The following is an 18,313-nucleotide window of genomic DNA, read 5'->3' as shown; positions in this document are numbered from 1 at the left end:
TTTAGCATAAAATTGAGTGGTGATTGTTGAGTGGCGAGGTCATGAGTCATTTGATTTTCCTCGTGTAGTGAAGATGTTGCCAGTCCGGTTTTAACGATTGTATTTAACGGTTCGTTTCGAATTGAACCGAGTTTGGAATTTAAATAGCTATCTAAAGTGTAGTGGTGATATGTTAATTTTTATTTGAATGCAGCAGTGATTTGGATTTTAGTTTTGCTCCGTTTTTTTAAAAGACATATCCTATTTACCTACGTGTAACTAAAGTTTATTTAATTCAAGTGAGTTTTAGAAATGATTACGAGCTGCGATCTTGAGCTCTTATATTCTGTCCACTTCATTTTCTAGTTATTATCCTGCTGATTTATGTCTTCTTTCTCTACCTTCACCATCATATAATTCAAGATAAACAACTGCATGGTTTGCTCATCTTCTGTTCTTCTTTCGATCTTTTTTCTATCACCATCATCTAATACTACCACATAGGTACCTTACCTTACTTACCCACAGTCTTGCCAAGCCTAACCACTTTTGTAATCTAAATATCCTTGAAACTACGCTAGGCGTTTGCATCCCACATAGCCATTTCCTACGTCTTGTTATTATCATAACAACAGTTATTTAACGAATGAATAACGTATATACCTAAATAAATGAAGAATCCGCAATGCTAATTATCCCGCCTATTCAAGTAGCTCATACCTACGTCTATTGACGTTATTTGTGTGTGACCAAGCGGCACGGAGTATAATTAAGTTTCCCTCATTGAGTCTGATTGGTGGGTCTCCGCCTGCACTCATGTGTGACCGGCCTAAGGCTACTGTAAGGATTAGCATATTCATTAATTGTATTGATGCTTCTATGCCTACAGCTTCACAGATAAGTACTATAATGTAGTACTTATAGTTTTTGTAGTACCGAATTTTATGAAACGAATCATCTTTCTCACTGTCCAAATAACTATCCAAATAAATTAATACATACCTACATTATTTTTTCGGTCCTTCGCTACACTGCACTACACGGCTACAGAAAGACCCTCTCATGTGAATTTAAAGCAGTTGTTCACTTGATAATACTACTTACACAAACACTGTGTTTTTGCCCTGAAGTCAAGATATAATATATAGGGCAAACAGGACAAACGACTTCGCGTAATAAATGCTGTTGCTGTCGGTACCCTAACCTACTCAGTTGCTTGCTGATGACATCAATGATGCAAGTTGCAGTGTAGGTAGGTGCAGGTATGATGACATTTCCTGGGGAATCCTTTCATCACTATTACTAACAGGCAGGGGCTTTAGCTATAAAAGGTCAGGCATATACTTTTTAGAAGACTATGGGTTAACTTAGTTCTATTTGCCTAAGTAGGTACTAAACAAATACTCGTATAGATAGGTGTACTTAATGGTTTCTGTTTCATTGCATGACTCATGTGAATTTATATCTGTATGAATCGAAAGGTAGCAAGCATCATCACATAATTTAATCCGGACAGGGAATGTCCCCGAAAGTTGACTCATGGTAGGCCACCCATTAAAGTTCTCAATCATGTTTGATTAAACTAATTTAAGACTAATTTATTCGTCACTTTTACTTAGGTATATCCGCTAATTTGTTATCATATCATCATCGTGCAATAATTGACACTGGTAAGACAGTATGTTTGTAATGCCACATACTTATAGCCACTAGGCAGCCTGGCGGGCGTTATGACCACCTAAACCACAGAATAATAGCTAGTCCCTGCTTAAATTTCAATTTTATTTTTTATCTTCAATTCTCTTATAGCCAATCCACACTCATCTAACCCCCTCCCTCCAACCCACAGGTACGCAGAAGCGGGCCTCTACCAAGCCGGCAGCGTGACGTCATCGAGCGGCGCCTCCTCCGCCTCCCCCCCCGCCTCGCCGCCCCCGCGCTCGCTCTTCACGCACGAGCCGCTGTACCAGTTTTATAACAAGGAGAAGGTGCAGGTCAGTGGAATCTTTAAGTTTAGATGTAGGGCATCGAAGTAGAAAAAAATGCGAAAGGAAGCTCGCTTACTAAAAAGTGAGGCACCCAAAGGTAAGTCGATTTCATTGTTGCGACGAGCCTGACACACACACATTCACACTCAAAGTAAGTCAGTTCGCCGCCATTTACCAATTACATCGCACCTACACACCCACACACTCTCATGTCGCCGCCATTGCTGTGCCTCATTTTTTAGTTTCCGAGATTCCTTCTGTCTTTTTTTCTACTTCCATGGTTTAGGGCTTAAAATATTTTCCAGTTCCCGCTGCACAGGTCCGTTGTTGACGAAGATACACGTCACTATATCGCGATTCTGCGATTAGTGTCGGTTTATCGACGTCGATAACGGGCCTGTGCTGCGGGGCCAGGGTTAGTTGAAAACTAGCGCCTTTATTATCCATAGCAAACGCTGTGATTATTTTATTATATGATCTGTATTGTAGTAGTGCCATCACAGTAACAAAAGCCGAAGCAACACCCAACACAAAAAATAGATTTAGAGCTGCCAAAACTGATTTAAAAAAACGCCGGCCATATTTTTTGCAAATATTGGCCTATTTCCAAAACATTGTCGAAAAGTAACTTTATGAAAACTTATACCAGTAGGGAAGTTAAATAATACATAGCCTAAGGCTAAGTTTAGGACCAAAGTTCAGTAGTTGAGTATATTAGCGCCAAGATGTTTCTAATTAGACTGCATCCGTGAGCTAATTAGTTAAAACAATAAACATGATAATTGTGTTTATTAGCGGTAAACTACCAATTAATTGCATTATTAAATGCGGAAGACGGGTAGAGTACAGTCGAAGTGATAATTTCAAGGCCTTGACTATTGAACCTTTTGCAAAACAATATTATCTTTGATAAACAGTGAACAGTCAGGCTAGAATGGCAATGTATATCTAGCCATCAATTTTGATTTCGACTTGTTTAATGAGAATAAATATGGATGAGCTAAAATTACATCTTATTAATTGAATATACCGCCAGAGTATATTACTGAATAGGCCTTGCCACATACGTTTGTCGATCAATTTTTAAAAGGAAATATTTAATTCTTCGGGTGATTTAAAACAAATATTCATAACCTATCATTTGTGATATTCACCGCGATACGAGTATTCTTTGCGATACTGTCGCACTTGCATTGATACAGAGTTTCATAAGCTGTTTGCCCTCGCTTAGGAATGCACAATTGATTTAGGTAAGATTAGGTTTACTTAGACGACAGCTCTAAAATTCATTTTTAATAATCACAAACTAACCACACCCAATCTCCCCACTTACAGTCAGCGTGCCTAGACTCGGACTCGGACGCCTACGACCCCCAATCAGCTTCTAGCGAGCCCATGCCTCCCCCCTCACCCCCCGCCGCCCCCGCGCGCCCCTCGGCCATGGCGCTGGCGGCGCCGCGCGGCCCGCAGCGCACGCTGTGGTGCGAGGTGCCCGATGTCGTCGCCTCTCCTGTGTTATGTAAGTATCTTTTATTTTAGTTAATGGCTTCCCATGTGCAGTCTAAGTTTCTGATTGTAATAAAAACTGGTTAAGTGCTCGATCGTGATCGAACTGAGGCTAATGGAAAAGGTAGCATAACGTAGGAAGGCTGCTGGGCATAAGACTGTAGGAAGGTAGCCCGTAGCGGCTAGATGAGGAAAACAGAAGAAGCACTACTGTAGCGCTTGGGAAAGGCAGCAAACACTACAGGTATAATACTAAGAGCCTCAGTCGGCTGGATGAAGTAAGCAGAAGCTAGAGTATAGTGGCGCTCCTAGACTAAGGCCTATATCCAGCAGCGAAACACTACAGGTATGATACCAACGTCCAACAGCCTCAGTCGGCTGGATGAAGTAAGCAGAAGCCATAGTATGGTAGCGTTCCTAGACTAAGGCCTATATCTAGCATCGAAACACTACAGCTATAATACTAAGAGCCTCAGTCGGAGCCCATGCCTCCCCCCTCACCCCCCGCCGCCCCCCGCGCGCTGAGACCAGACTAGATGAGACCTGCATCCAGCAGTGGAAGATTACGTGCTGATGATGATGGCCAAGCGGGAAGCCCAATCATAAGAATGCGAAGAAAGGATTCGGGACGCACTTCGCAGCTGTGCATTGGATACTAAATATACTTGTTATTTCACTATTAAAACTTTGTCCCATTTTGAAAGTTGGTCAGTAGCAACGATAACGTCACTATCAAAACTCTACCCTGTAGGTATTAAATAAGCGAACCAAAAAAACGTTTCCAAATAATAAACATCTTATTTTCCCTCCATAGCCACCCTCCCCGCTGCTCAGAAGCGTCTCCAAGAGGCCAAGTTCGAGCTGCTCACCTCAGAGGCCTCGTACCTGAACTCACTCAACGTGCTCGAAACTCACTTCATGTCTCACCCCGCCTTCCGAGACCCGAGTGTCATCAGCCAGGCCGAGTGGGACACGCTGTTCTCTACTATATTGCCTGGTAATTGGCTTTATTTTTAATAACATGTGTTCATGCATGCATGATAATAGTTACTTTATCACGAGTAATTGTTATGCATGACTGGATTTCTACCTTCAGCCCCCCTAATGAGAAGAAGAAGAGACCATAATACCTAATGACTAGCGTGCCATTTGTCATGGTTTATTTTATATCATATTTTAAGGCAAGATCATGAAAATTTTCGATTTATCTCATCTCGCATACAAGACACTACATCTTGTAAAATATGAATAAAGAAATTGCATTTGTTGCAAGACTAAGAACCTGTACTCAAATTACGTGGCGCCACCACAATCCGCGCTCCTATAACGCTACTTACTATAATACTTATCTAACTTCTCCCTTCCCCCCCAGTCCGCAAGTGCTCCCAACTCCTCATGACGTCACTGGAGCGGTGCTGGCAGGCGGACCTGCTGCTGGGCGGCATCTGCCGGCTGCTGCTCGAGCACGCGAACAGACACTTCCAGGCGTATGTCAAGTGCTGCGAGCACCAGCACTACATGGTGAAGACGTTGCAGGCGCTAAGGTAATGTATATGATGGAACTACTCATACCAACGTATGCCCACCATTAATACAGTGTGGCACAATAAAACGAGCATACTAAAAAAAACATCCTGTAGATAGCTGAGCCAAGGGAGGCAATACAAACCTCATCGGCATTTCCTAAACAGTACAGAGCCCTGAGAGGCCAACCATATAAACCACCCCTGCATTTCCTATAGTCAAAAGAGTCGAATGAAGCGAAGCAATGCAAACTTAACCAGTCTCTCCTAAACCGTAGAGAGCCGAGTGAAGCGAGGCCATACTTACATCTCAAATCTGCATTCCCTAAAGCTTAGAGAGCTAATCGAAGCGAGGCACTGAAACCTAACCAGTATTTCCTAAACGTATCTAAACCATACAAACTCACTCAGCATTTCCTAAAATGTAAACAGCTGACTTAAATGTTCTCCATCTCCCCCACAGAGAACGCCCAGCCTTCGCCGCTGCACTGCGTCGTCTAGAATCGCACCCGGCGTGCCAGAGCCTGTCGCTGCAGTCGTTCCTCATGCTGCCCATGCAGCGGGTGACGCGCCTGCCGCTGCTGCTGGACGCCGTGCTGCGCCACCTGCCCGACGGCCGCGAGCGCCGGGACTGCGCGCAGGCGCTGCGCACGCTGCACCAGGTGGGTGGCCGGCTACAGGGCCCATGCAGCGAGGACAGACCGGCTAAGTTAGGCATTCTGAGGAACATCTGGGCTACGGTTTTTGCAGAAAAAGGGTGACCCGACATTATGAAACTATAGACTAATCATCTATTATAAAATTTATGTTCTATGTATATTGTGTTGCCCTTTGTGCGTCATGATCATGGCCCCCTAGTATATCAGCTAACAGATTTTCAGATAGGTACATACTATCTTCTACAAGTTTCAAATAAAACCCTCAACTAACCCCCACCCCTCCCCCCCACAGATAGTATCCCAGTGCAACGAGGGCGCGCGCAACACGGAGCGTGCAGAAGAGATGTGGCGCCTGTGCCGCGCCATCGAGTTCCCGCCCCACGTGCGCGCGCCGCCCGCCCTCGGGCCCGCCCTGCGGCGCCGCGACCGCACGTGAGTCACATGCGTCTCTCCACACAGGCAGTGTCTCAATGCAAAAAAAACACGGAGCGAGCGTATTTAACTGGAGAGCCGAGCGAAGCGAGGCAAAACATGAGAAACCATCATTCCAAGACTTAGAGAAGAACTTCTTTAACCACCAACTGGCTATTTAACTGGAGAGCGGAGCGCAGCGAGGCTATAAAACCTCAATTTAACCTTACCATAAATAGAAGAGCCGAGTGGAACCCGCATCTCTTGCTTGAGAAGCAGGCGGTTACCCGACTGAGCTACCACCGCTCTAACGAATATCATTGCTTCTGAGATTTTTAAAATACGCGCGCATTCTTTGGGAGTCGCGCGTCTACGCGTGACCAAAGCAACCTACCATTCGTGAAATCTCAGAAGCAATGTGTTCGTTAGGTTGTGGAGTTAAGGTTGAATTTGTTATGTTCAGTTTTATACAGACGCTTCGATGCGCTTCGACTCTGTCCTAGTACAAATTGATCCTTAGTTGGTGCCTGACCTCGCATCTCTTAAAAGATCTACTTAATTATTATAAAAAAATACTCGAACTTGCAGCTAAAGTGATAAATAGTGTGTGTGAAACATCCCTAACGTCTATATATAATTCCAGACTGGTCCGCTACCTGGTGCGCTCGGGCGAGATGACGCAGCTGGTGTGGAAGACGGATGAGCTGAAGCTGACGTTCGGCAAGAAGTTCCACAAGGTGCCGCTGCACCTGTTCCTCTTCAACGACGTGCTCGTTATTACTAAGAAGAAGAGGTTAGTTTGTTATGGATTGAAAAGGTTTTTGGTTGACTGTGAAATTCGGCTAAATGGTTTTGGGAAAAAAATAGTACAGATAGAATTTTTTAAAGGTTTCAAAATAGTGTGTAGTTAGCTGAAAGGGATATATCAGGGGCTCATTTTGATTTACAACATTAGTGATTAGCTGATTAGTAACCAAAATCATACAAAGCCAACAATTACAGCTTTTTTATATATTTATGTTATCGTTGTTACTCGTTTTATTACAAATCTCACCGTTGATATCATCAAAATAAAAAAAAAACGTACTAAATAGCAGTACATACACCAACAGAGAATGGAATGTAAACGTGTTGTTTGTAATGTTTGTTACAACTTTATTCCCATCCAAACTTACTTTCACCCCTACAAACGTGCTATTCGTAACACAAGACCTCCACCCCACAGCGAAGACTCCTACATAGCGGTGGACCACTGCGCGCGCTCGCTACTAGAAGTGTGCAGTTCAGACGGCGGCGCGGCGCAGGCCAAACACGCCCTACTGCTCACGCTGCTCGAGAACCACGAGGGAAGGACTGTTGAGATGGTAAGTGTGTATCCCATGTACACCAACCGGCACTAGTACATGTTGGTGGACCACTGCGCTCGCTCGCTACTAGAAGTGTGCAGTTCCGACGGCGGCGCGGCGCAGGCCAAGCACGCCCTACTGCTCACGCTGCTCGAGAACCACGAGGGAAGGACTGTTGAGATGGTAAGTGTGTATCCCATGTACACCAACCGGCTCTAGTACATGTTGGTGGACCACTGCGCTCGCTCGCTACTAGAAGTGTGCAGTTCCGACGGCGGCGCGGCGCAGGCCAAGCACGCCCTACTGCTCACGCTGCTCGAGAACCACGAGGGAAGGACTGTTGAGATGGTAAGTGTGTATCCCATGTACACCAACCGGCACTAGTACATGTTGGTGGACCACTGCGCTCGCTCGCTACTAGAAGTGTGCAGTTCCGACGGCGGCGCGGCGCAGGCCAAGCACGCCCTACTGCTCACGCTGCTCGAGAACCACGAGGGACGGACTGTGGAGATGGTAAGGAGGTGTTAGGTAACCGTGTTTATCACATGTATACCAACCGGCACTCGTACCTACATAGGACGGACTGTGGAGATGGTAAGGGTTATTTGGCGCTTTGGTGTTAGGTAACCGTTTATATCACATCCCATGTATACCAAATACCCACCGTAGAAGGTGTCGAGCTGCAATCGGACTCTACGGCCATAGAAAAAGATGCGCACAAACCTCTTCCCATCGAATAGATTGACGCTGCAACTATCATCTGATCAAGATGTCGTGGCCAATGATACCAACCCGCACTAGTACATCTTGGTGGACACTGCGCTCGCTACTAGAAGTGTGCAGCTCCGACGGCGGCGCGGCGCAGGCCAAACACGCCCTACTGCTCACGCTGCTCGAGAACCACGAGGGAAGGACTGTGGAGATGGTAAGGGGGGTTTCACATTCACAAATGACTATCTGTCATCGCCTTGGCTTTTGGTTAAGAGGTCGTTAAGATCATCCATCATGTCTGTGTCCGGAGAAAAACAATAAGAATTAGATGAGCTTTGATGTTATATAACTGTAACTGTCACATGTAGGTATATCGTATTATCTATTGGAATGGAAACAATTATGTTGGTACCATATCAAGGACTCTTGTCTACCTGCATTATTCATAAAAACTTTTCTCTGTGTTGTAAATCCTCTTTCCCACATTTCGCACTCAAACCATCCCACAGCTAATGTCATGCCAATCCATCACGGATGCGTCGCGCTGTCTTTACCATATCGCATATCACCGACTCTATCGCATGCTCAGAGCTTGAGACAGAAGAATTATTTTACAAAGGTTAACTACCTATTATTATTAAACCTTTCATGATTTTGTAGAATTTTAATAAATTTATCTTACCTATCTTATCTTAGCTAATGTCCTGCCGTTCCGACACGGACGCGTCCCACTGGTCGGAAGCCGTATCGCCGCCACCATCAGACGCCGCGGAAGCAGTGTACGCCGGCTGGGACTGCCCCCAGCAGCGCGCGCTGTTCGACTGTTCCACATTTCACGTTCCACAGCTCTCCCATGCTTAGATTGGTTTTCTGGTTACCGAACAATACTAAGAAAAACCGTTTCCACACATATTACATTAGTTCCTTTCACAGCTAATGTCCTGCCCATCCGACACGGACGCGTCGCGCTGGTCGGAGGCCGTATCGCCACCTCTCTCTCCCATGATTTTAGAATCTAACTCGGCTCTGAGAATGGCACCAAATCCTTCCCACATTTTACACTAGTTCCTTTCAACAGCTAATGTCGTGCCCATCCGACACGGACGCCTCCCGCTGGACGGAAGCCGTATCGCCACCGCCCTCAGACGCCGCGGAAGCAGTGTACGCCGGCTGGGACTGTCCCCAGCAGCGCGCGCTGTTCGACTACGCGCCGGTGCAGCCCGACGAGCTGCCGCTGAGCGAGGGCGATGTGCTCAACGTTACTAGGAAGACTGCTGAAGGTATGGGTGGAATTTCGTTTGTTCAACAAGAAGATGTGCTTTTAAGATCCCGTTAAGTAGTTCGCTTTTAAAGTCCAAATTACGTCGTGCGGTTTTGTCAAATCCCACACTGTGACCCATCTCGATCCAAATTGTAAGTATATAATTTCCGCATATCAGATCTCTGTAACATTGGCGTTTATCATCATCGCTAGTTTAGACGCAAATATTGGTATCGACGCTACGATACCAAGATTGTACCTATATGGGGAAATGATATAAAATATGGATCGAGATAGGGCAGAGTGTGGAATTTGACAAAACTTCTCGACGTTGCTGGTGCGGGCTCTGCTGCTCGCAGCTATTTAGTATATTATGGTAAAGACGCAATAGCAGGTCATCTGGTCATTTTCTCAACACATTATTTCTAGTGTAATAATATCGCCATTCTCTTCCAGGTTGGTACTACGGCGAGCGGCTGCGCGACGGCGAGACGGGCTGGTTCCCGGGCTCCTACACCGTGGAGGTGGCCTCCCCCCACGTGCGAGCGAGAAACCTGCGCCAGAGATACCGCCTTCTCGCTCTCTCCGGGACCTATCTGGGACAGAAGCGGCGCACGTGAGGGACTAGTGGGGGTAGTAGACGGGTAAATGTGGAAGCTATTGGATTTGGATGTAAAAGAATAGGTACGCTGAACGCAATGTCTAAAATGACAGGGAAAATATAGAGGTAATCCCTATCAGCCAATCAGAAAATTGACTGGGCTTTGTATCTGTGGTTATGGACCAATGAGAGGAGAGCTGATGATGTTGTACTGTATCGCTGGTGGTGCCCACTGCCGGCTTTACGTCAACTTTCTTATTGGACAGATTTTGGATGGTCTTGAACTGGTCATTGGATGACGATTTTATGTTAAAATGTGGGGTGTGAAGACGCAATACTTTAACGAAAGATGGCTGCAGCCACCTTTAGCCTTAAAATAATGCATTTTGTATTTTATACGGTTTCCTTGGCAGTTCTTTGAATGTTTTATACTTTTTATATACAAACTACTACATCACACTTGTAAGTATTTTACTGAGATTGTATGGTATTTAACGGTAGTTTTGAGAAATTGTTGGCGAATTAACAAATTTATGAATAAGCTTACCCTTAATTGTAATAATATGTATTGTCCGTCCAGACACTGCCTTTATATTGTAGTATTCTAGTGTTAGAAATATTCAATATGTATTTTATCAAGACTTAAGATTTTTAAAAGGCAATTAATAATAATTAAATTAAGTTTTTCACAAGTGCAATGAAATTCATATTTTCTTTTTCATCGTCGGCGTGGTTTACAATTGGTGCTTATTTATTATTTTATAATGTACTGTATTAAATGTTTTATGCTCTTAAAGAGTACCTATGTTTTAATATTAATAGTAGTTAAGTATTGTGAGATGTACAGTTACGGATGAGATTCACGATCTATTGTACAGTCTATGAATTATGAACCTTTTACTGATTAGTTGTAAGTTAGACCTGTATGTATTGTATGTAATCACCATATCAACGTGTTTACATATGTTGTAAATAAATTCGAAACATGTAGAATGTGAGCTTGCCGCTTTGTTTCAAAAACTAGTCATCCGTTCCATCGGTGGCAGATCAAGTTGTAATAATTATGTTTTTCATTTTAATTGAGATTGGCTTTACATAACTAACATTAAATATGTATTATTTTTAAATAGTTGTATAATATTTTCACTTGTTTACATTCCTGTCTCACGCACCGAGTGGAAGTTTGATCTTTACAATAAATTATTGTTATTTTGTACATAGCTATTACTCAAGTGTAACAGTCGTCCAGACATATTTATAGTTATGAAATAAAACCTTGTACTGAAATTAATTCATGTGTTTGCTTAAATCTACACAAATACAAAGAAGATTCAAGAACAATTGAATAGAACAATAGCTCTCACTGCCCACTTGATTACACAAACAATTTTAATTCATCTGTATTCTTCAGCAAGTGTATAAATTAAACTACAAAATAGAGTATTTGGCTTAAATTCTTTATTATTTCATAATGTCATTCCGTTGCGTCCTAGTTCTAGCAACCACAGGACAGGAGTATAAAATTTTAGTAAATTTCAACAATTAACTCAATCACAAACTTAAATAAGCATTATAAATTCATTCTAATCTCTGTTTCAACAACTTTACATAATAATAAAAGAAAAACCTAACTATAAAAAATCAATCATATCAAAATACTTTTCTATACTTAGAACATGCTTTCGATGTGCCTACAATCAGATGCGCCAGTAAGTATTAAACAAAAAAGTACTATAATCCAGTTTGATCCACAAATAACTATAAAAAATATATTAGGTAGTTAAAATTAGGGATGCCTACTTAAATTAATTAAGCTTAAATATAATTATTACAATGTCAGATCATACAAACAGAATAAGATAATACATAAAATATAAAAATGCAAGTTACCATCACGTTTAGCACCTTAGAATGTAAATAAAAAGCTTAGCAAAAATATATGTAATAACATTTGTGCATTTGTGACTGGGTAGACAGATAATCGAATGCTAGTGAAAAATTTAAACATTAAAATGCTATAATTTTTGTACCTTCTTCTGGTGAAGGAAAACATCGTGAGGAAACCTGCATATCTAGATTTAGCACATCTAGATATGTGAACCCACCAACCCGCAGTGGACCAGCGTGGTGGGCAATGGTCCAAGCTTAGGAAGGCATTTTAGACCTTGGGGATATGCACAAAGGTTCCATTCGAGAGAGCCAGGTGCAGGTACTGACACCCCCACAGAGAATAGAATAGAATAGAATGTACCTTCTTCCTTCCATTGAAAGTAAACTGGCATATGAACTATGCTGTAAACATCTGTTACAGTAGTGGTACTAAACTACCAGACTCCTTTCTCTTCTACCATTCTTCATGACCTTATATAACAGAACTGTACATTTTCACACATCCCTTCATTGCATTCATGATCACTGGCATCAAATCAAATGTCTATCCATATGCATAAATATTTGAAATTCGTAAGTATAAAAAGGAATGGTTAGTTCAGTCCCGAAGATGAGAAATATGTTATACTTATGTTCATGTTTAATCATATTCTTGACTTGGATGAGTTCTCCTTAACTTCAAATAGTTTTCTTACAAAGAAAACTTGCATACAGCCCGTGGCCGCCACCGCCAGGATTTGTATCAGGGACCATCTGGAAACAAAACAGGTAAGTTTAACATAACGATAAATATAGAGAAGAAAGATAAATATCCTATTCTTCTTATTTCTAAATTTGAGAAAGTAAAGATGTGAAAGTCTATGTCATTTTTACATATAGACAACAGACTATGGAATCAATGCAACATGGTGTGGAGACATTAGGGTACATATCCACAAGAAATATGCTATGTTCGGTACCTACCAATCATATTCACTGGTTCACATATCCTAGCAGTAGTGGAAATCATCACTGCACAGATCACATCTCTGGTGCATAGGTACCCATAACTACTAGCTGTTCATATTTTAGGTCAAGTTACGTGAATTGCCCTATATGAACACTAGTCCTGACCTGGTGACATAGACATTGTTGTCCTGCAGCAGGTTGTAGTCCCGCGACTCCCGCGCGCGCGAGTGGTACTGGTACTGCAGGATGTCGTTGATGTTGCGCTCCACAAACTGGATCGACGCCTGTAATGTTTAGGCAAAGGTTTTACTATCTATGTAAGAATTATTGTCATTAAGTAGAAGAGGTATTCAGTAATGAATGCTGTGGGATTTCCAACGTTACTATAAGTATGCCAATATGATAATTATGTTTGACAAATTGACCACAACTCTAGCTTTTAGAAAGCTTTTCATTTCTCTTCTATAATTATTTAAAAATCTATTAATTTGACTTAAAAACTCACAGTAAAGTTCTTAATATTCATATCCAGGTCCTCCACCTCCTTGGCGTACTTCTCCCACATGTCGTAGCGGATCACGGACAGGTACAGGTTGACCAGCTTCCCTGCGAACCTCGAGAACTGGTTGTCTATGCACACCGCGTAGTAGCCCCCCGTGGAGGTCTGGTCCGCATACTCCGCACTCTGCCTCCACTCGTATGGATGCACTATCTGGCCATTCGGGTGTCTGACTGCGAAACCGCACATACCATCCCCACCTTTCAACACCTGAAAGATAAACATCAGTGATATCATACAGTCTTACATTTAAAAGCGCACAAATTCGATTGGTACAGCGAGCAATTAGTTGCGCCGATAAAGGGGCTGTTACTACGAGCCAATTAGCAGTAAATAGTCGCGAGATTACCTGATAGCTGGCGTAGAACGTAGCGCCCGGTTGCACGTACTGATAGTAACAGTCCTCCTTGCCCGCATCCACGTGGACCTTGTAGTCCATGGTGACCGCCGGCAGGTTCTCGTACCACGGGGCCGCCGTCGACGACGAAACATCTCCAACCAGTGATAAAACTGTAAATATTAACGATAACACCGCAAACATATGCCACGTCCGTTGGGCCATTTTCGGTCGACAATAATAATGAGAGGTAGGGTTCGAACGATACTTTCGATACCGAGTAAGTATCGATACTTTCGTTCGCGATACCCGATACTGAGTACTCGATACTTTTTCGGTATCGATACCCTCGTCTCGATACACAAATCGCTGGTATCGAGTACTTTTTCGTCACATTATAATATGATAGGCCTTCATAAAAGATCTTAAAACAAAATCAATCCGTTAAAACCTCAGAGTCTTGCATTTTTTTTGTGTTTATTTGCTATTATTACCAAAACTTTTTTTTTTAATGCAATGGAAAAGTAGATTTTTATGCTGGTGAAGGTACAAAAATTAACTATTTCACAAGTACTCGATACTGAGTAGTATCGATACTTTTGGACCGATACTTTTTCGGTATCGATACCCTCGTCTCGATACCACATGAGTACTCGGTATCGATACCGGACGCCGATACTTCGAACCCTAATGAGAGGGAAAGAGAGAGGAATAGAAACTTGCGAAATGTCAAAAGTGAAAGTATAGAGGCCCGTTCATTGTGTAAATGTAGCGCCAACAGAATAGGTAAATGTCAAACTTTGGATTGATTTTTGAACACATTCTCATCACACGATCAAAACATAACCTAACAATTTAGATTATTCTATTTCTTTTCTTATAGAAACTAAATTTACGGCCCTCAAATTAGGTTGTTTAACATAATTATGAAAGCTAGATACTTATCGTTCTTTTCCTATATCGGCACAGGTTTCAGGTTAGTAGGGAAAAAATAATTAACTACATTTAGTTATGGTAGGTTTAATCCTTATATTTTCCACAAACTATTTAATAATAATACAGATCATCTGAGAAGATATGGCTCAAAGAGAAGAGGAACTACCCTGACCCGGAAAGTGTACAAGGTGTTTTTGAATTGGCTCTTCTTAAACTGAGGTCCCACAACTACCCAAACCTGCTTCTGTCCAGTCGGTAAGATCATTTTATTTATTCTTAACTTTACTGGGTCAGTGTGAAGGAAAGAGTGTGCGGGACTTTCCTTTACTGTCATGATCATTATATTCTGAATAAAGCCTAGAACATCTGCTTATACTGTGAGGCTGAACATTTAGATCTTTCGGTCATTAAATCTTCATAATACTTTGTTTTTGAAAACATTTATTGGTTGATTTACAATTGATTATTTGTTGATTAATAATTTATTTCACAGAACAGATGGAGGGGTGCATGCATTAAATGCCACGGCTCACTTTGATCTAGAGACAAGTGAGAGCAACATTTACAACCCAGCAGATATAACATTTAGAGTGAACAAATACTTTTTTAAGAATGAAATATGTGTAAGTGTAAAAAATACAATCAGAGTTAATGATGATTTCAATGCAAGATTCAATGCCAAATCCCGAACATATTTATACAGGTAATTAAATCTGATACTTGTTTATTCAGTAAAATTTAGCTTCAACTTCTGTGACCTTTCATTTCTAACACTTCATTCATTATTATATAAATATATAAATAAATACATAGATAACAAAATCAAATACCTACTTTAATTCAATACAGGTTAGCCATTCTGAAAAACAATTTTCCTCGACCAGCAGAGAATCTGTCTATAGCTTCCTACATACCACTTGAAGAGTGGAAGAGGTGCCATTTTCTCAGGTATACTTAACTAGTCTATTTGACTTATTTGGTCAAGTTAAATAATATACATATGTATGGTATGTAATTCTGTCAACCAGATGACATAAAATTTTCCTAACTGCTATACCAAAGATGCTAGTTTGATCTCAGCCAGGGCAGATATCTTATTAGAGACAATATTTATTGCCTTTCTATGTAGTAAATTATCTCTTTAGTTAACAACAATTCAACTTCATCCATTTCAGGATTGAAAACTTTGACATAGACAGGTTCAGAGAGGGTGCTCAAGAATTTCTGGGGATCCACGACTTCACAACATTCAAGAAATTCGACAAGGAGACGCAAACCAAGCACAACCGCAGATCTATACACTCCATAGAAATAACTCCTGGGCGGCCACAAGTCTCATCATTCACTGAACAGCAAGGGAGCTACTTTGACTACTATGACATAAAGATACATGGAAGAGCTTTTGTGCATAACCAGGTTAGTTTTTGAATTTTTTATTAAGACACTTCTCTAATTTCAGACCTTGTGACATGTAGGTCACCTTTAAAAGTGAACCTAATTCCAAACCTTGTAAGGTTTAGTTTTAAGGGTTCTCCCCTCCCAATCACCTGCAAATAGAACTCCTCTCCACATGGCTCTGATAAAGAGCACAAATAAACTAACGCACTTTACCATTTATAATAACTGAGGCATACAAATCCTCATTATTCTCTGTTTACAATATTATGGCATAGAAAAACATGCAAGCTCCTTAACACCACACCTATTGCTTACAGATCCGCCGCATGCTAGGCGCACTGGTGGGCGCGGCCGCCGGGAAGATCTCTACCCAGGACATCCGGCTGATGCTGCAGATTCCGTCCAAGAACTCCTGGCTCAGCCACCTGCACTCACAGCCGGCTTACGGCCTGTACCTGTGTGATGTGGAATACGACCCGCAAGAGTTAATATATGACCCGGAGCGAAAAATTTCTACACGTTTTGTTGTTGAAGACGAAAGTGATTGAAGTGCTAGTAGAATTGTTAATAGATAAGTGAAAATGAGCTTTCTCAGTGAACTAATGAAACAGAAGCATAAACTGAAAGAGACGGAGACTGTAGTGACGTGCGCGGACGGACAGAGGTTTGTGGAGAAAAGAGACAGCGATAGTTATGACAGGACCGCGTGTGCTAGCAATAGTTATGGCTTTGTGGTAGACACGAAGCCCGATGATGTTCCAGCTCAAGTCACAGAGTATCTTTTCATAGGCTCCCAAGATTGTACGTCTACTACTGTACTAGAGAAATATAAAATAAAACATATACTTAGTTTAGGCATAAGTGTGGAAGCCAAAGATGTCGACTGCAAGTTTGTCCAGTGTTTAGATTTGCCTGAGACTGACATAAGGCCGGTGCTATTGGATAGTTTACCATTTATTCATAAAGCTGTAGAAAGCAGAGAGAATATCCTAGTTCATTGCAATGCCGGTGTCTCTAGAACGGCCATGGTGGCTATCGGCTACCTCATGCAATATGCGAACATGGAATTTGTTGAAGCTTACAATCTAGTGAAGTCTAAACGGCCAGCTGTTCAACCCAATACTGGCTTCAGAAAACAGCTTAGCTCTATGAAACCTGGTAATGTTATGTTAACTTAGAATTATGTAAGTAGATGAATTAAAATACAGATTTGTATAAACAGAATATAATTTATTCAATAAACATTATTGATTTTAAGTACAAGCGCCCAAATCCAGTAAATTATTGTTTTAAAGCAGCTGCCATAATGTTACTGCGTTTATTACCCAGCCTTTAAGTTATACTTGAAGCACTGATATTTTAAATTGACTGACTTTCGTGTAGAAGCCACAATACGGTCCATTTGAATATTTAACAAATGTACGGTGGAAGATTAAAAATTCACAGAAAAGTCAGCCAAGTTTAAAATACGTAGTAAAGTTACTCTAGGATATTTATATCAAAAAGTTCAAGTTTAGCACCAAATTCATAACTTCTTTTTACAATATAAAATTACATTAATTGAACGTTTTAAACTTAACAATGTGTAAAAATTTATAAATATGATTATCTTCCTGTACATTATTAAAAACATTGAAGCAATTCATTCAAAACTTATTTACAATTGAAAACAGGTACAAACTACTGTAACATATCAAACTTTTGTTAAAAACTAATCATTTGTATGAAACCTTATAACCAATCAAACATTTAACTTCTGTGATACAAAATTATTGAACCCCTACCGGACCTCAATCTCGATTTTATATCAGTTCCGCTACGCCATAACTAACCCTACTGCAACGCAATAGAGTAGTGATTAGTGTACCAGGGCCAGTGAATCTGGTGAGGAAACCAGATGTAATGTATTTTAAGTAATTCTAGATTGTACCACAGAAGGAAAATCTGTTTGGTACTTCTAAAAATAAACTAACCTAATGGACGCCACATGATTTAACAACTAAACTAACAAATACTTTTATATGTAACAGAAGAAGGCCCTAACATAACTCGATAACAAAGAAATAAAGAATTTGGTTTTCCAATGAACACGAATTATTTGGTGTTAAGTAGTACAGCTTCATAAAAAACTTAATTATTTCAATAAGAGCAGACTACAACCTAGATTCTAGATTTTGAATGTAGTCCAACCCTATCGTTGATTGGTTGAGTGTGGGCTACCCGCCCAAATTTCGTCCGTGGAACAAATCGTAAAACTTAA

The 18,313-nt window shown here is 41.3% G+C and overlaps 4 protein-coding genes across 10 annotated transcripts in view; 3 read left to right on the top strand and 1 right to left on the bottom strand.

Annotated features, from left to right (window-relative positions):
* Positions 1 to 11,276, top strand: part of LOC105383149 — a 96,502-nt gene extending 85,226 nt beyond the window's left edge. For 5 of the 7 annotated variants that reach the window (XM_048623608.1, XM_048623607.1, XM_048623611.1 and 2 more), the window contains 10 exons: positions 1,829 to 1,973; positions 3,303 to 3,486; positions 4,288 to 4,470; positions 4,846 to 5,017; positions 5,460 to 5,658; positions 5,948 to 6,087; positions 6,710 to 6,859; positions 7,292 to 7,430; positions 9,202 to 9,403; positions 9,841 to 11,276. In XM_048623608.1, the coding sequence (XP_048479565.1) occupies positions 1,829 to 1,973; positions 3,303 to 3,486; positions 4,288 to 4,470; positions 4,846 to 5,017; positions 5,460 to 5,658; positions 5,948 to 6,087; positions 6,710 to 6,859; positions 7,292 to 7,430; positions 9,202 to 9,403; positions 9,841 to 10,004 (1,678 nt within the window). In that variant the 3' untranslated portion in view covers positions 10,005 to 11,276. The other 2 variants (XM_048623609.1, XM_048623612.1) reach the window with 2 other exon arrangements.
* A 1,032-nt stretch (positions 11,277 to 12,308) lies between these two features.
* LOC105394022 (transmembrane emp24 domain-containing protein 5) lies at positions 12,309 to 13,964 on the bottom strand. The gene is made up of 4 exons (XM_038117725.2): positions 13,732 to 13,964; positions 13,329 to 13,592; positions 12,989 to 13,107; positions 12,309 to 12,628 (listed from the first exon to the last, which is right to left on the bottom strand). The coding sequence occupies exons 1-4, from the start codon at positions 13,942 to 13,944 to the stop codon at positions 12,520 to 12,522; spliced, it is 705 nt and encodes a 234-aa protein (XP_037973653.1). The 5' UTR covers positions 13,945 to 13,964; the 3' UTR covers positions 12,309 to 12,519.
* A 567-nt stretch (positions 13,965 to 14,531) lies between these two features.
* Positions 14,532 to 16,601, top strand: LOC105394025 (tRNA pseudouridine synthase-like 1). The gene is made up of 6 exons (XM_038117723.2): positions 14,532 to 14,695; positions 14,782 to 14,910; positions 15,149 to 15,358; positions 15,505 to 15,603; positions 15,831 to 16,071; positions 16,371 to 16,601. The coding sequence occupies exons 1-6, from the start codon at positions 14,646 to 14,648 to the stop codon at positions 16,599 to 16,601; spliced, it is 960 nt and encodes a 319-aa protein (XP_037973651.2). The 5' UTR covers positions 14,532 to 14,645.
* Positions 16,602 to 16,634: 33 nt separating this feature from the next.
* Positions 16,635 to 18,141, top strand: LOC105394024 (dual specificity protein phosphatase 19). Its single transcript, XM_011565859.3, has one exon. It carries the CDS (start codon positions 16,635 to 16,637, stop codon positions 17,229 to 17,231), a length of 597 nt encoding a protein of 198 aa, XP_011564161.3. The 3' UTR covers positions 17,232 to 18,141.
* The last annotated feature ends 172 nt before the right edge of the window (positions 18,142 to 18,313 follow it).

The sequence above is a fragment of the Plutella xylostella genome, chromosome 10 (genome assembly GCF_932276165.1).
Source record: "Plutella xylostella chromosome 10, ilPluXylo3.1, whole genome shotgun sequence".
Lineage (NCBI taxonomy): Eukaryota > Metazoa > Arthropoda > Insecta > Lepidoptera > Plutellidae > Plutella > Plutella xylostella.
Note: the sequence above shows the minus strand (reverse complement) of the source record. Positions and strands in the feature narration are given on the sequence as shown.